The sequence below is a fragment of the Amaranthus tricolor genome, chromosome 12, assembly GCF_026212465.1.
Source record: "Amaranthus tricolor cultivar Red isolate AtriRed21 chromosome 12, ASM2621246v1, whole genome shotgun sequence".
In the NCBI taxonomy this organism is placed as follows: Eukaryota; Viridiplantae; Streptophyta; class Magnoliopsida; order Caryophyllales; family Amaranthaceae; genus Amaranthus; species Amaranthus tricolor.
Window position 1 is genome coordinate 16963637 of NC_080058.1, and position 17321 is coordinate 16980957.

At 31.7% G+C, this 17321-nt stretch overlaps 1 protein-coding gene across 1 annotated transcript; it reads left to right on the top strand.

Moving 5' to 3' along the window:
* The first annotated feature begins 2891 nt into the window (after positions 1–2891).
* On the top strand, positions 2892–4097 carry LOC130828641 (uncharacterized). The gene is made up of 2 exons (XM_057694604.1): positions 2892–2975; positions 3066–4097. Exons 1-2 carry the CDS (start codon positions 2892–2894, stop codon positions 4095–4097), a joined length of 1116 nt encoding a protein of 371 aa, XP_057550587.1.
* Positions 4098–17321: the final 13224 nt, after the last annotated feature.

Consider the following 17321-nt stretch of genomic DNA (forward strand, 5'->3'; position numbering starts at 1 on the left):
TACATAATCTTTTGTTCTTGTTGGTTTCATTTAATGTTCATTATGCCTATAGTTGTTGATTCATTGATTATCTTTGCTTTCTGTTCTTCAATCATGTGTGAGTAGTGCGATTATAGGTCGTTCGTTGTGATTTGTGGAATCACAAACTTTCTCTCGTATTCTTAGGTATCAAGACTAATTATTCTTTGATTTCGTCTACCTAATACCTTCTTTCAAAATCACCTTCCTAGGGTAAATCTAATCTTGACCCCGTTTTGTTTCCTCCGATTTACATCGTCATCTAACAATGCTTGTCATTATTGCCATCAGTTTTAGAATCCACATCCAATTGAACCCCCAGATGGGATATATTTAATCTATACCCATCTTCTACAGGGAAACAATAACTGATATTGAAGTACAAGATAGCATGGATGAATCTCACTAATATGTTGCAATCTACCGTCTCGACCTTCAATAATTATGTCTCGCTCTTCGGCAACAACACCTATGTCCCCAATAATTAAAGCTGCAACTTTAGATACGGAAGGGAGTTTGTGAGTCCTTCCATCTTGACTTCCTTTATTGATGAGCTTTAATCGAATATCGATACTTTCAAATGACATATGTTATCACACGCCATCCTCCATTTCTGTACATAAGCGATTGTATAATCTAACATATTTTTTAAATCCTCAACAATTAATCATCAAAGTCTTCTTGATTGCCTGAGCTGAAATGACAACTTCAACGCGTAAGTAAAGTCTATTAAAACTCATTAAGGTTATAGTATTATTAAGATTATTATGATATTTTATGAAATGAAATTATATTTACCCAAAAACATTTTTTCTGTTTGATATCTCATTTTCAGTGTTAACAATATATAATTGTTGGAATTTTGCTGAATTTGACCCATCTGGAAGTAAGCTACGAATACTATAACATGTTTGCCCTCGCACGCGAAATATGTATGGCCCACGATTCATATTCACAGTTTTATTTATTTGTCCATCCATTGAGGTAAAAGAAAACATCATGTTGTTCCCTTTTATTCGCTCCATAAAATGTTTACTTTGTATGTCTTGACCATGCAAAAGAGATGAAAGCAATCAAGGGGGTTCTTGAATCTTTGGAAGTGCGATCTTTCCTTTTCTACAGCATAATGAAAAAGTTGGTGCATTATTGGTTTCTCGCTTCTTCACCCATTCAAGGCTCCACATATATGCACCACATTCTTCACACATGAACCATTCATCTCCTATATCCATATATCCTGCAATCAAAAGATCTATATATACTATATAAATTATAGGCATAACGTAAATATTTAATAGTTTAAATATAATGCTTTATAGGAATTAAACTATTTAAAATGAACATTAACCTTCAATAGGAACTTCTTCATCAACATTTATAATAATTAAAAGGAAAAATTGTCCAGATTAATCCAACCTATTTTCAATTCTTTGCTAATAATCCCATCTTTCGAAAATTAAAAATTAATCCAACCTTTGCATTATGTTTGTTGTGAATGGACCCTAATATGCACTAACCGGGTATAATCGGTCATACCCTTCAACTCCTTCTTTATTTCTCTCTCCTCCAATTCTGATTTCAAAATCAGAAACCCAAACCATCCTTCATCTCCCTCTTCAAAGCTCTCTCTTTCTCTTCAATGGAGTCTTCAACAATCTTCATGAAAAACAACTAAATCTTTCCTTTTTCAATTATAAATCTATAATTTTCTTCTCCAATCAATTTCGTTCGACAATTGCAACGAATCTGACCAGATTTCGCGTCATCTAACAGGTATTTTTTTGCCCTAATTTTCGAAATTTTCATGGTATTTCATCCGAAAATTTAATTTAATTTTAGTCTTTGATTTTCAATTTCATACCTAATCATCTTCCTAAATTTAACAGGTTCTCACATCTTCTTTGTCAATGGTTAGTAAAATTTTGAATTTTCTCATTATTCATGCTTTCTTGTATGAAATTTCTGAATTTTTATTTGTTTAAATTTCAATTTTAATGCTTTCATGTATGTATAAATTTTGTTTGTATGAAATTTCTGAATTTTGTTTCGTTTGTATGTTTTAGACTAGTTTTTTTGATGGTGAGAGAAGGAAATTAACACATAGGAGGGCACAAACGGTGAACTTGGACAAAGAAAAAGGAAATGTTGTAAGTGGTGAAGGTGATGACATAACTTCTTTAGTAGGTGTGAGTGAAGGTGATGACAGCGAGGATGAGTCATATGATTTTAGTGGGGATACTGAAGCTAGTGAGGAGGTTTCTTATGTTGATAGCGATGAGGCAAACACATCTGAAAATGAGGTAGATCAATTGTCCGAGTATGAGGATAGTGAAAGTCTCCTAGGATCTGATAATGAAGTCTTAGAGCATATAGATTTTTTGAAATTTAAATGGCAAGTTGGATTAAATTTTCCTAATTCTAGGACATTTAGGGATGCTTTGAAACATTATGCCCTAATTCAAGGTAGGAATGTGAGAATTGAGATTAGTAACAAAAAGAGGCAACAAAGGATTGGTGTTAGTTGTGTGAGGATTGTCCATTTAAGATGTACGCTAGTTGGGATAAGTCATCAACATCATTTGTGATAAAGTCAGTTGTTCCAGAACACACATGTCAAAGGAGTACGGATGGTAACAAGCAATTAAAGTCCTCATGGGTGGCAAACCAGATGCTTGAATTTTCAAATCAAGACCCCATGTGTTCAAAGGTTTAAGGGATGGATGGTTGTTAGGATGTAGGAAAGTATTGTGCATAGATGGTTGTTTTCTAAAGACCTTTTTGGGTGGGATGCTACTGTCAGCTGTTGGGAGGGACCCTAATGATCAAATGTTCCCCTTGGCATGGGCGGTTGTGGAAGGTGAGAATAATGAGTCATGCAGTGGTTTTTGAATGAGCTTAAGAAAGGGTTGCCACGAACAAATGGAGCTGGATGGACGATAATATCAGATGAGCATCAGGTATATTGATTATATATTTTATTGTTTTTAAGTTACTTTTATTGTTACTACTTTGAGTTAATACTAATATGTCAGTTACTTTGATTGTAGAGCATATTGAGGGCAGTTAACCTAGAACTCCCTCAGGCTGAGCACAGGCATTGTGCAAGGCACATATATGCCAACTGGAAAAAGGATTTCAAAGGCGAAGAGTTGAAGTTACATTTTTGGAGATGTGTTAAGTCATACAATATGGCTGATTTCAATGATGCTTTGCAAGAGATGACTGAACTTAATCACGCTGCAGTTGATGAATTTAGGAAAGCTGACCCTAATGTGTTTTGTAGACCTTATTTGAAGAATCTGACAAAATGTGATACCATAGTTAGCAATATGGTTGAAACATTTAATAATTACATTATGCGTGCTAGGTCAAAGCATCTAATAGACATGCTTGAAGATATTAGGACCATGTTGATGAAGAGATTGGTGACAAAGAAAGAAGACGCACAGAAGTGGGTGGGGAGTATATGCCCTAAGATTCTAGCATTGTTAGAGAAAGAAAAAGAAGAAGCTACCAAATGTACTATCATGCCAGCAACTACTTCACTATTTCTGGTAGCTTATTATTTTGATACTCTAGAGGTTGATTTAGATAAGAGGTCCTGCACTTGTGGAAAGTGGGATTTGAAAGGTATTCCTTGTCGTCATGCAATAGCTACTATATTATACAAGCGTTTCGATGTGTCTGCCTTTGTTGATAGATGCTATACAAAGGAGGCTTACCTAGAAGCATATAGTGGATCCATACCACCTTTAGCTGGTGATAGGTATTGGCCTAAAATGAATACCACCCTCCTCCCCCCTCCCATTAAACTTGGCCCAGGTAGACCTAGAAAGAACAGGAGGAAATCTGCCCATGAGGATCCTAAAAAACCTGGGAAGTTGACTAGACATGGACTACAAATGTCATATAGGGTATGTGGTTTACCGGGACATAACAAAAGGAAATGTCCTGATAAGGACACAATTAGGGAACCCTCACCCCCACCAAAGAGAGGAAGGGGTAGACCTAAAAAGGTTGTTGCTACTCCTTCAACACAATCCACAATCACTCATGAAATCTCTGCTCAACCCAGTTAATTAGGAAGGCGAAATAAAAGTGTAAGGGGAGGTCAAGGCAGTAGAGGAAGAGGTGGCAGAGGTGTGATGAACAAGGTAATTATTTTTTTTTTCTTTCTTTTATCTAGATAGAAAATACATTTAATCATGTTAATAATTATGTTTATTTAACTTCATTCATGCAGGGTAGCATGGCAAGGTCAATATCTTCACAAACATCTTAAAAAGTGGTCATTTGTTCAACGCAAGCATCTACCTCGAGTGTACCAAAGAATGTGTAGTTACTTGAGTTAAATTTGTTCGACAATGTAATTATTTTTGCTATATATTTTTTAAGCCATTTGTAATTGGAAAACTTATCCAATCATTTTGTAAGCCATTTTGTAATTGGCCAACTTAACTAAGGCATTTTGTAATTGGCTAACTAATCTAATCATTTTGTATTTAGAAAACTAGTTAACTAACGCATGTAGCCTTAATCCTTCTTAATATATATATATATATATATATATATATATATATATATATATATATATATATATATATATATATATATATATATATATATATATATATATATATATATATATATATATATATATATATATATATATATATATATATATATATATATATATATATATATATATATATATATATATATATATATATATATATATATATATATATATATATATATATATATGTAAAGAAAATGAGATATGTATGTAAAGAAAATTACTATTAATGCAATGATGAAGTTTATGCTTCGGAAATAATAACAATTTCAATTTGCTTCTTAAAGGGTCCATTGGCAGCAAACTGAAAGCAAAGGTTGGATTATTAATAAAAATTTCAAATGGTGGGATTATTGATAGGTAATAGGAAATAGGTTGGATTAATGTAAAGAAGACAAAAGATGAGAATAACCTGGTATAGCAGGTCATTTTCTGAAGGGTCCATTGGCAACAAATTGAAAACAAAGATTGGATTATTTATAAAAATTTCAAAAGATGGGATTATTGGTAGGTAATGGAAAATAGATTGGATTATTCCCAACAATTTTTCCTAATTAAAACTAGATTAGTTTATATTATTATTATTATACAATGAATATTAATAATTTAAGTAAGCCAACAACCACTGAAAAGACAATAATATAATAATTAACATAATACCTGCTTTATCTTTTTCTATAATCTCTTTAATATAGGACATCTTAGTCACAACTACAATGTTTTCATAAAAAATTAATTTAATAATTCCTTGATAAACAAATTTTAAAATACTCATTTGTTCACTTCTATTTGTCCAAAAAATTAAAAAGACAATATTTTCGTGTTTTTTTAATGTCAACTCATCTCATTATATTCTTGTTATATATTTTTATTTTGAGGTTCATGATTTGTTTATGAAATTGTGGAAGAAGTAAAGTAGAATTATATACAAAATATTATAAATTACAATAACTTATTAAAATGTAACACTTGAATATATTTTAATTGAAAATGCAAACCATTTTTGACGTTACTCAAAGGTGTCCGCAATATCATACGCGTACTCGCCACATTCTGTAATGAAGATTGATCTGGGGTCATAGTAATTTTTTAGTTAGACCATGATTTTAGACAATTATTTTGAACAATAAATCATTTCACGATTCAAAGTTAAAATTGCACATAAATAACTAACCAAATAATGTTGGAATGATTGTTTTTAATTCACTTATTTTGCATATACTCTTTTTGAATGGATCTTTCTAAATTTGACTTCTCCCCGCTTTTAATAACATATATTGTTTACTTGACAAAAACATAACAAAAAAAGTATGATAACATATATTGTTTATTATCAAGTGCACTTATGTTATTGTTCAAAAATTAAAAAATTAAATAAATTTTAATAGAATAAATATAACCGGGACAACTCAATAAAAATAATCTCATGAAGACACTCACTATTTTACGAATTTGTGTTAGACAAATAGATCTATTCCATTCATTACATCTAGATATTCATGTTTGAAAATTAAGATCAATACACTAATCTGACCGTTCAAAAAAAAATCTCAACCTTCCATTTGCATTGAAAACTGAAAAAGTTTTACCCATCTTTTTTAATTGTACTTTATGTTTTTCAATTTAAAATTGAAAATTATTTTACTCGTTGCATTGGAAACATATGAATTGAAAAAAGTTTACTTGCATTTATTATATTGAGTACTAAAAAGTTAGATGTTGCCTTATAAACCAATATATCACAAAGCTTTTGCATTTGAAAAATATTTACAAATTCAACGCTTTCATCTCACCATTAAAATGGGATATAAACCATAAATGTCATAAACTCATATTTTAACGCCATTTTAAAAATGTTGTTGAATGCCATCCCATAACTCACGAGCAGTGTCGCGGTATGAGATGGTAAAATGAATACTTGGATCAATTCCTGTTAAAGATCCAAGCAATAATCATATAATTAATAGTCAACCAGTCATCAAGATCAGTAGAGCTTCATTGGTTGATGAATACCAACATCAATGAACCCTAATTTTTTTTTTGCACCCACGCAAACTCTAACGGCCCGTTTGGTAAGTAGTAATAAATGGTGGTAATGGGAATGAAAAACAAGTGTAATTTTAGATTTTAGTTGAAAAATCTTTTTGCTACCTTGATGAACATGCTTTTCCAACTTCAATCATCTTATTTTCTTCATAAAATTTATTCCAATACATTACCATTATGAGATGTGGTATTAGGTGGTAATGAAAATTAGTAAATAAAAAAACTTATTTGTGATCAAAGTTTTATTACCTTGAGAATGAAATAAAATTTTTGATGAAATTTTACACTATAATTCATTTCTGTTATCAGCATTTAGTACCACTAACCAAACGGGTCGTAAAACCTTTATCTCATTCTTCATAAATTGACCCTTTGAGTAGTACATCCGTGATTAGTAATCTTGGGTTACCATTTGAAGAGTGAGAGAGAATAAAGGGGATTTGGGTGTGGTGGATTCGGGTTTGGTGATTTATTTTCATCTACCATTTTTTCTGTATAGTAATGGCTACTGATACCATAAAGTGAGAACAAGGAATGGATTGGTAATTGTATTCTGCCTTTCTCATTCAACTATTGTTGTTTATATACAAATACTCAATGTCAATATTATAGCAAGAGGATACATAGAATATTCTATCTAAGGAAAACTACAAGTAATTAGCTTAGAATAAGGCTATTAACTAATAGGATAAAAAAAAGATAATTGCTAATGTACCTTGCCATTGAATTTGCATCATTTTTCATTTTAGTCCGGCACACCACATTCTTTAAATTTCATCCATACATTTTTAATTCTATTTTAATTTTACCCATACAATTCATTCTCTCTCTTCATGAATTACCACTCAATTCCATGTTTTACGCAAATCTAAGAGGTTACAGTAGTATATCTTTGTTAATTGTTATAATCTTCTATAAATTCATTATTGACAAAACTTAAAGCATTTTTTCTCTTAATGTTAAAACCTGTTGGGATTATTATTGTAAATAGCTTTAGTTATTGGACTCTTATATAATAGGTTTAGGTCAGCCACTAAAAACCTATGTATAAATATCTTTTAATTATTCTTATGAATGGAATAAGACACAGCCGCATAACAAGTGAAAAGCTTTTCTTCTTCCTCTTCCATGAACATAGCTTCTGTACTACTAAAAACCTAACATGGTATCAGGCTTCTACGTGTAAAGGTACGACTGCTTCATTCTTCCATTCTTTTACTGTAATTTTAAAGTGATGGCTGGTGATGAGGATTCATCTAATCCTCTTAATATTGGATGAATCAAAGTTGACCCCTCTATCCCTTATTATATCAGGTCACATGATGGACTAGGGAATGTAATTACTCCCATTATTTTTTGTGGTAGTGATAACTATGAAGAAGAATAGACCCGTTCAATTCGTCTTTCTCTCATGGCATGGCAAAAGTTTGAGTTTGTTGAAGGGACCATCAAGAAACCCACTGATGAAAAGGGTATGCGTGATTGGCGTTGTTTGCAGGCTATGCTAGTTCAATGGATACTTAACACCATTTATGTCTCTATTAAGAAGATATTTCCTTATTTTTGAAGAGGTGAAGCCATTATGGCATGTTTTGAAGCAAAAGTTCAACGTGGGTAACGGACCTCGAAAACAACAAATTAAGAAGGCATTGGCCGAATCCCGAATGTATACAAACCAAAAACATGAGTACAGCTGAGTATTTGGGGCAACTAAAACCATTGTGGGATGAGTTAGCTACGTACAATCCATTACCAAGTTTCATCTTGGGCAGTGTACCTGTAAAATCAGTGAACAACTTCAAGCAAGGCTCGACGAGGATCGTCTTCAAGACTTTCTTTTTGGTGTTAATGTTGACTTATATGGGAATATGCGATTGACTATCCCTTCTCATGATCCATTACTATCTCTTGATAGAGTTTATCTAAATGTTTCTTCAAGAAGAGTGGTTAAAAATGGCAACCATATCTTATTCCGAGCAAGCCGAAATAATAGCAATGGCTGTAAAGTCAAGGGTAGCTTCTTCTTCTGGGATACGTGGAGAAGGTGATAAACATGTGTATTCTTCTTTGTCTTGTATAAAGGTCATGATGAATCCTGTTTTTGTAATAATAATGCGAAAGTCTTGTAATAATAATGTTTAATACAAAAAAAAATATTGCGAAAGTCTCAAAATGCTGAACTGTTAAAAACTTTAAATAATAAAAACTAAAATCATTTAAAACAAAAGTAAAATATTACATAAGAAATATTGTTTGCCCAAAAAAAAAAACATCATCATCAAGTCATCAATAAAGATACAAAAAACAGCTAAATTCTCGATAAATAGTAATTGTTGTGGCCTGGATCGAAACTTGACTTAATCTAGCAAAATGCTGTCATCCATGATACGGATGATAGCCGATTGAATCGGTTAGCGCTTAACGCTGAGCATAACTTCCTATCCAGCTCAATACGCTACATCTACAAAATAATAATTTAAGTATGAACTTATACTTAATTGACACCACCGTATACTTTTACCATATTCTTTTTCTGTTATATACATTTAAGTCATTAAGATACCATTCTCGATCCTGACAGAAGTACGTTACTGCCACTTATACAATTCGGTAATCTTAACATTTAAGTAAGTTCATTTGGTTAATACTCATAACTGTACCATGCATCATAGCATCAACACTAATTAATTTTATCACTGATCAACAAGCACATTAATAAGACACTCGATATATGAATCTGATTAGGTGAGGGCAGTAGTTCTAAACCCTAACTGTGGTCGGAGTCGTCAACCCTCCAATACAATATTTATGCTCGAGCTCTACAGGATAGGTAGCGAACCCCCTGTCTTACACCGCATTTTAAGTGCCGGCCAACACGTTGGGATTTTACATGTGATCCATGGTTTGACATTACCTTACTATCATGGCCAATCAATCAATACTCATTCACACAAGTACATCACATTTTTATTACTACAAGTTGACTTTGAATTTGACTTTGACTAACCTAGGTGGTAACTTCATTTATTTAATATAATTCTTAATCATAACGTTTAATTTACCTTCACGTCTTTATATGTTCATTACTTAATTTTTACACATTAAATTTTATTTATAATTTTATTTTAATAGCTCACTAAATTCACACTAATAACTTAATATTCTATTAATAGTCTCCAAATTAGTATTTTCCACAAGTAGCTATTAAAATCTATTTCTCTTGAAATAAGTTCCCAAAATCAAAATTTCTAACTTTAAAATAAATAAAACTTTGTTCTCTTCACAAAATTAAACATTCTAATTAAAATTCAAGTTAAACTGCAACCTTTGGATAAGTTTCCAAAATTCAACAAGTTCACCAAAAATAATTATTTCAAGTTTGGGAAAACAAGTAAACTTATTAGATTCGCAAAAAATCAACATTCTAGTTATAAAACAAATAAAACTTATAATTTCACAAAAATCAATATTTCACACATAGTTTAAGAGAAAGTTTACTAAAAATACTTTTACATCTTTTTATATAAATTTTGGTCAAATAGTTAGCAAATAAAATATTTTGTACTAAATAGTAATTAAATGTCACAAAAGTTAATTTTTTTTTAATTATGAAATCTCATATATTCAAGAAAATCACTTCAATATTTAATAACTTATAAAACTTTCTCAAAAATAACTTTTAAGATTGTATTTTAATATTATCACAAATAGCTTGTAATAATATAAAAAAGTAAATCAAACTCTTTTTCTTTTTAATATGATAATGATCGAATGACCTTTGAGTATTTTGAGACCATTTTAACTAAAAAAGCAAATTTATTTAATTTAATATAGTAAATCCTAGATTTAAATAATTAACATAACCACTAAAAAAAAAAATAAAAACTTTACGCAATAAGTTAGAAATTTACTATAACTTTAAGGATAAACTTAAATCTCAAAATAAAGTATAATAACAATATTCTTAATATAATCATACTTAGTAAAATACGTTCATAAAATAACTTACTACCTTATAAACGAGTTTGAAGGCTAACATAAACATGTTAATAAAAATTCTAACATAAAAAAATTCTTAAATATAATAACATTTCTAATGTAACACATAACTCATAAACATACTAGCACTAGTTTATAACATAAACCATACTTAATATCACTAGAATATAATTTTGCACCCAACTTCCTAAACTTGTTCAAAGATTATTAAATTAACATACTAAAAATACATTAGCATACACATACTTAATATAATCTTGATCATAATTTCATTAAACTAACTTCCACTAAAATATATCAACATATTTCATACTTTGCATATTATAAAGTAAATATAATGTAAAATTCCACAAAAAGAGTAGGATAAGAAGTTATATCATACTAACACCAAAGATTAGTACTAAGTACTAATTAGGAAAATAATAAGAAATAAGACCCTCCAAGATAGATAATAATGCTCCAAAGATAATTAATCCAAACTCCCAAAATAATGATGATGATTTAAGCTAAATAAAGAGTGTTCTAAGCTCCATGTTCTTGAATTTCTTCAATTAATAATAAAGGTATTAATGTAGTAAGATTTTAATGAAGTGAAAATAGAAGAAAGAATGTTAGAAAGATTTGATGATGGTGGTGTAAGTGATCTCATGTTAAGGGGGGTGTTTATAATGGGTTTGGGCAACTTTATAGTTCATTAGATTATATGAAAAAGAGTGTTAGGAGTATAGAAGAAAGGTTAACTTGTGTAAGTGATTTAGCATGTGTAAGTGAATGTGTAAAAGTTTGGAGTGTAGAAGAAGGTTAGCTTGTGTAAGAAAATAATGATAGCTTGTGTAAGTGATGAACATCATGGGTTACTATATGTTGGCACTCTTAGGTTTTGATGGTGACTGCACTTGATATAAACAAATGTATTGTTTAAAGATTATATGCAGGTCGATATCCGGTCGTGATTAAGATCGTTGATAGTACCTACGACTTGTCTATGAACGTGTACTAGTCAAAAGAATCCAAAGAAGTTAGATAAGGTATATCGCTTAGGATGTCAAATGTAGACAAGAGGTCTACTGTTCCCAAGTTTGATGATTAAACGTTACTGGAAAATGGAAACAATGCATTGTTCCCAGACTGGAGTCTGCAGAAGATACGTCTGCTGGAAAATTCTGATTAAGTTATTTTCTAATTTTTTAGTTGATGTATTAGTTAAAATTAATTTGTTGCATTATTTATTAATTAAGTTAATTGGCAAAATATTTTATAATCACCTAAAATTATAACCGTGTGATTTTCTAAGTATAGAAAATTTCTTTCCTTATTTTCTCCTTTTAAAAACGCTTTTATTTTGGATCTAATTTAAGTAACTAATATACCTATTATTAGAAAAAGAGAAACTGTAGCTTTTGCTTAAGCACCAAGCTTCCACTTATTTCTCCCTTATTTATGAGAAAAGGTACAAGTGTTAACTGTGGGTTTTGACCTTGTAATTCATGTTCCATATTATTCTCCTTATTTTTAGAGATAAGGGAATAATGGGTAGTCACTTCCTTTTTCCTAGCTAAACAAAGTCTATAAATAGGTGACTTGGTTATTCCAAAAATTAAGCACTCGTATGAGCCTTGAAAATCATACGTGAGTTTGAAAAAATTAACAAGAAATATTTTGTTTAAAAATTGCCAAATAACTTATAATATTTTCTTGTGCAACTCTTTAATTTTATCTTTAGAGAATGGATCCTTGTAAAGGGTTTTTGAGAGAATTATTGTGACTAGACTTGGGTAAGTCTAGGGAGAATTAGAAAGCTTCTAGTGAAGCTAGAGAAGAGAATAGGTTTGAGTAAAGCTAAGAGAGAAACTTAAAGTGAAGCAAGAGAAAGAGAAAGAGAAAGAGAAGTTGGCCTAGTAAGAGAAGTTTCGAGTGAAGCAAGTTGTTTTATGTAATTGTAAGGAATTGCCTAAAACATATAGGTGAGTTTTGAAATCCCGAGGGGTCGTGGTTTTTCCTTCTATTTAGGTCTAGAAGGTTTTCACGTAAAATTGTGTTGTCTCTTTTACTTTTTTGCACTAAGTTTAAGTTTTAATTCTTCAATCTAATTGCGCAAAAACAGGGCCAAAATACTTAAACTTATTAAAAATACAATTCACCCCCGCTCTTGTTGTCGTTACCATCTCTAACATTGTCTACAATTGGTATCAGAGCCATGTTTCTCATTTGCTCAGGAAACCCTGAGAGCAATATCCTAGTATTTTTAGAGATGTCGATAATGAATGAACGAATGGAAGAAGGGTACTCTTCTCTAAGGCCACCTATGTTCGATGGAAAATTTTATACATGTTGGAAGAATAGGATAGAGATCTTCATTAAAGTCGAAAATTATCAAGTTTGGAGAGTTATCGAAATTGGAGAACTTGAGGTAACTACTACAAACTCCAATAACAAAATTATTCCCAAACCTATAACCGAATATGAAAAGGAAGATTTTCAGAAAATGGAGATGAATGCTCTTGCCATCAACTTATTTCACTGTGGTCTTGGACCAAACGAGCATAATCGCATTATGGGTTGCAAATCTGCCAAACAGATTCGGAACCTGTTGGAAGTTACCAATGAGGGAACAAGTGAAGTGAAGCGTTTCAAGATTGTCTTGTTGATGTCAAAATATGAACGGTTCGAAATAGAACCTAGAGAAAGCATCCAAGAAAGATTTACAAACATCACAAATGAACTCATCTCTCTTGGACGACTCATTCCCACCGATGAACAAGTAAGGAAAATTCTTAGGAGTCTCCCTCAAGATGAACGCTGGAGAGCCAAAGTCACAGCCATCCAGGAATCTAAAGATTTCACAAAGTTCAATCTGGAAGAGTTGGCTGGTTCCCTTATGACTCACGAATTACATCTGGGAATAGTAGACAGTTCCCGAAACAAGGGATTGGCTCTGACAACAGTAGGTCAAGAAGAGTCAGAATGTGATGAAGAAGAGGCTGCCATGTTGGTACGAAAATTCAAAAAGTTCTTCAGGTTCAGCAGATACACCAATCAAATAAATAACAAAGAAAGAAGAACTGCCAATACCAAAACCAACCTTGAATGCCACAAATGTGAAAGTACTAATCACTTCATCAAAGATTACCCTATGTGGAAAAATGAAAAGGGCAAGGGAAAGACAAGGGATACAGGAAGACTACCAACCAAAGGAAATCTCAACAAAACCGACTTTTGCAAAGCCATGATAGCTGCATGAGGAGAATCCGAGAGTGATGCTGAGACTGTAAACCCCGAAGAAGAAGAAACAACTAATTTATGTCTCATAGCCTCACACGAAAGCAAGAATGAGAAGTCCAAAGGAAAATAGGTAAAGTCTTTTAATTCATTTCCTAACCATCTGTTTAAATTAAATAGATATAAATTAATTGAGTTGCTTATGGAGACACAAGATAAATTGAAAGAAAGTAATGATAAATGTCTCCAACTTGGAAAAGACCTTAAGGTTAGTAAAGACCATGTTTCTTATATAAATGCCTTTAGATCCAATGTCCAAAATAGATTCTTTAATTTGCTAGATCAAAATGTCATTTTAAAGGAAACAATGGAAAGAGTAAAAAAGGAGAATATTATTCTTAATGTTGAATTGACCCAATATAAATTACTAGGCTTGAACAAGGAATTAAATGACGCATCTATTAATGATTTATGTTCTGATTTTCAAAAATTGTAAATCAACTTAGAATCCAACCAAACCGACAATGATAAATTAGAACTTGAATTAATCTCAAGAGGAAAATGAAAATAAAAAATGTTCCCAAATGGATTATAAATGCTAAAACTAGAAATACAGAAGGCCTAGATTACCATAAGAATAATAAAAAGAAAAAGGTCTACGTCGATCTCCCAAGTAGCAAAGTCTATACCTTTTGCGGAAAAACTGGACATCTAAAAATCCAGTGTGCCAAAAGGGAACAGCATACTGTCTCCAATAGAGACTATGTCGATTATATTTGGATTAAGAAAGTTGATTCATGTCAAATACACAAGGAACCCAAGAAAGACTGGGTTCGTAATTCTAACAATTAATTTTTCATGCAGGTTCTAGTGAGGGGGAACAATTCATAGTATCTCAACAGTGGGTGTTCCAAGCACATGACAGGTGATAAATCAAAATTTCTCTCACTGGAAACCTATAATGGGGGAACTGTGACTTTCGGTGACCACATGAAAGGTGAAATCATCGCCAAAAGAAAAGTAGGAAGGTCAAGTTCCCTTGCAATTGACAATGTATTTTTGGTCGTGAATTTGAAACATAACTTACTAAGTATTTCTCAGTTCTGTGACAAAGGTAACTTTGTAAACTTCACTTCTAAAAAATGTATTATTTCTAGGAGTGACACGGGAGACACTGTTTTGCAAGGGATCCGAAAAGGAAACACTTATGTTGTGGACATCAACACTGTTCCCAAATCGAGTTTGACTTGTCTCAGTTTCATAGAAGAAGACCTCTTCTTTGGCACAAACGTCTAGGTCATGCTAGCTTTTCTTTGATTAATACCTTGAGATCAAAAAACCTAGTAAGAAGATTGTCATCCATAAAATTCCTAAAGGATGAAATTTGTGATCCTTGCGCCAAAGAAAAACATGTGAGGTCGTCCTTTAAACCAAAGAATGTGGTGACCAATTCAAAACCGCTTGAGCTAATCCATATGGATCTTTGTGGACCTATGAGAATCCAAAGCTGTAGGGGCAAACGATATGTATTTGTTATTGTTGATGATTATAGTAGATTTACATGGACTTTATTTTTAGTAACTAAAGATGAAGCTTTTAATGAGTTTGTTTCTTTTGCTAATAAAATACAAAAATCTAGTAATAATCAACTTATACGCCGCATAAGGTCAGATTATGGTAAAGAATTTGAAAATTCAAGCGTTATGAATTATTTTAGTGAACATGGAATAAGTCATAACTTTTCCGCACCGCACCTAGAACACCACAACAAAATGGTGTGGTAGAAAGAAAAAATAGAACATTAGAGGAAATGGCTAGAACGATGTTAATTGCTAGTGGTCTTCTTAGGAATTTTTGGGCCGAGGCTGTCAATATTGCATGCTATATTTTAAATCGTGTACTGATAAGACCTATCACTTCTAAGACACCCTATGAATTGTTTTAAAGGTGTAAAACCGAATATTTCCTATTTTCGTGTGTTTGGATGTAAATGCTTTATTCATGTTAATGGAAAACGAAACATAGGAAAGTTTGATGAAAGAAGTGATGAAGCAGTATTTCTTGGCTATTCATCTCATAGTAAAGCTTATAGAGTTTACAACAAGAGAACTATGTGAATAGAAGAATCCATTCACATTATTTTTGATGAAACTAACTTTATGACAAGTGAACAGAATACAAATAATTTTAAAATAGGTCTTGCAAATTTGGAAGATGATCAAGATGCAACGAAAAAGCAAGATCAAAGAACAGTAGGAGAACAACTGATTCAAGAACAAACCGAAGTACTAGACAATTCAGAACAACTAGTAAATGAGGACCAGCAAGCTTTTCCCAATCCAGCTGTTCCCATAAATGAGCAAACTGATCCAGTTGAAGATGAGTAGAATAACAATCAAGTTAATGACCCTGAGCCTACAACAGTTCCCACAAGAGAATTTGTGCCCAAACCTTGGAGATATCAAAAATGCCATCCACTTGATTTGATAATCAGTGATTTGAACAAGGGAACACAAACCAGATCCCAAATGAGAAATTTCTATGCAAACTTTGCATTCCTCTCAACACTTGAACCCAAAAATCACGAAGAAGCTCTAAAAGATTCCGAATGGGTTGTTGCCATGCAAGATGAATTGAATGAATTTGAAAGAAATAAAGTATGACATTTAGAACTAAAATCGAAACACAAAAAGGTGATTGGACTAAATGGGTATTTAGGAACAAATTGGATGAACACGGAATCATTGTAAGAAACAAAGCAAGACTCATGGTTAAAGGGTACAATCAACAAGAAGGGATTGATTATACCGAGACATTTGCTCCCGTAGCAAGGTTAGAGGCTATCAAAATTTTAATTTCTTTTGCTTCATTTATGAATTTTAAACTATATCAAATGGATGTGAAATGTGCTTTCTTGAATGGTTTTTCTTGATGAAGAAGTCTTTGTGAAACAACCCCCTGGATTTGAAAATCCCTCTTTTCTTGATCATGTCTATAAGCTTGATAAAGCTCTTTATGGGCTAAAACAAGCTCCTAGGAAATGGTATGAAAGATTATCAAAGTTTTTGATTGAAAATAACTTTGTTAGAGGTAAAATTGACAAAACCTTATTCTTTAAGAATAAAGGTTCTGATATTTTAGTTGTTCAAATTTATGTTGATGATATTATTTTTGGTGCTACCAATGAATTGTTGTGTAAAGAATTTGCTAACCTAATGAGCACTGAATTTGAAATGAGTATGATGGGAGAATTCAATTTCTTCCTTGGTTTGCAAATTAAACAAACAGCTAATGGAATCTTTATTCATCAACAAAAATATATAAAAGAACTTAAGAAATACAGTCTATATAATGCTAAAACTAACCACACAACCATGGCTACAAATGTTAGATTAGATGAAAATTCAAATGGTATTGATGTTGATCAAACTATGTATCGAGGCATGATTGGTTCTTTATTATA

Bases quoted from the DNA above. Each gene is read 5' to 3' on its own strand.
- LOC130828641 (XM_057694604.1), top strand. From the start codon at position 2,892: ATGCAGTGGTTTTTGAATGAGCTTAAGAAAGGGTTGCCACGAACAAAT. The intron at 2,976-3,065 runs GTATATTGATTA...CTTTGATTGTAG, and splicing joins TAATATCAGATGAGCATCAG to AGCATATTGAGGGCAGTTAA.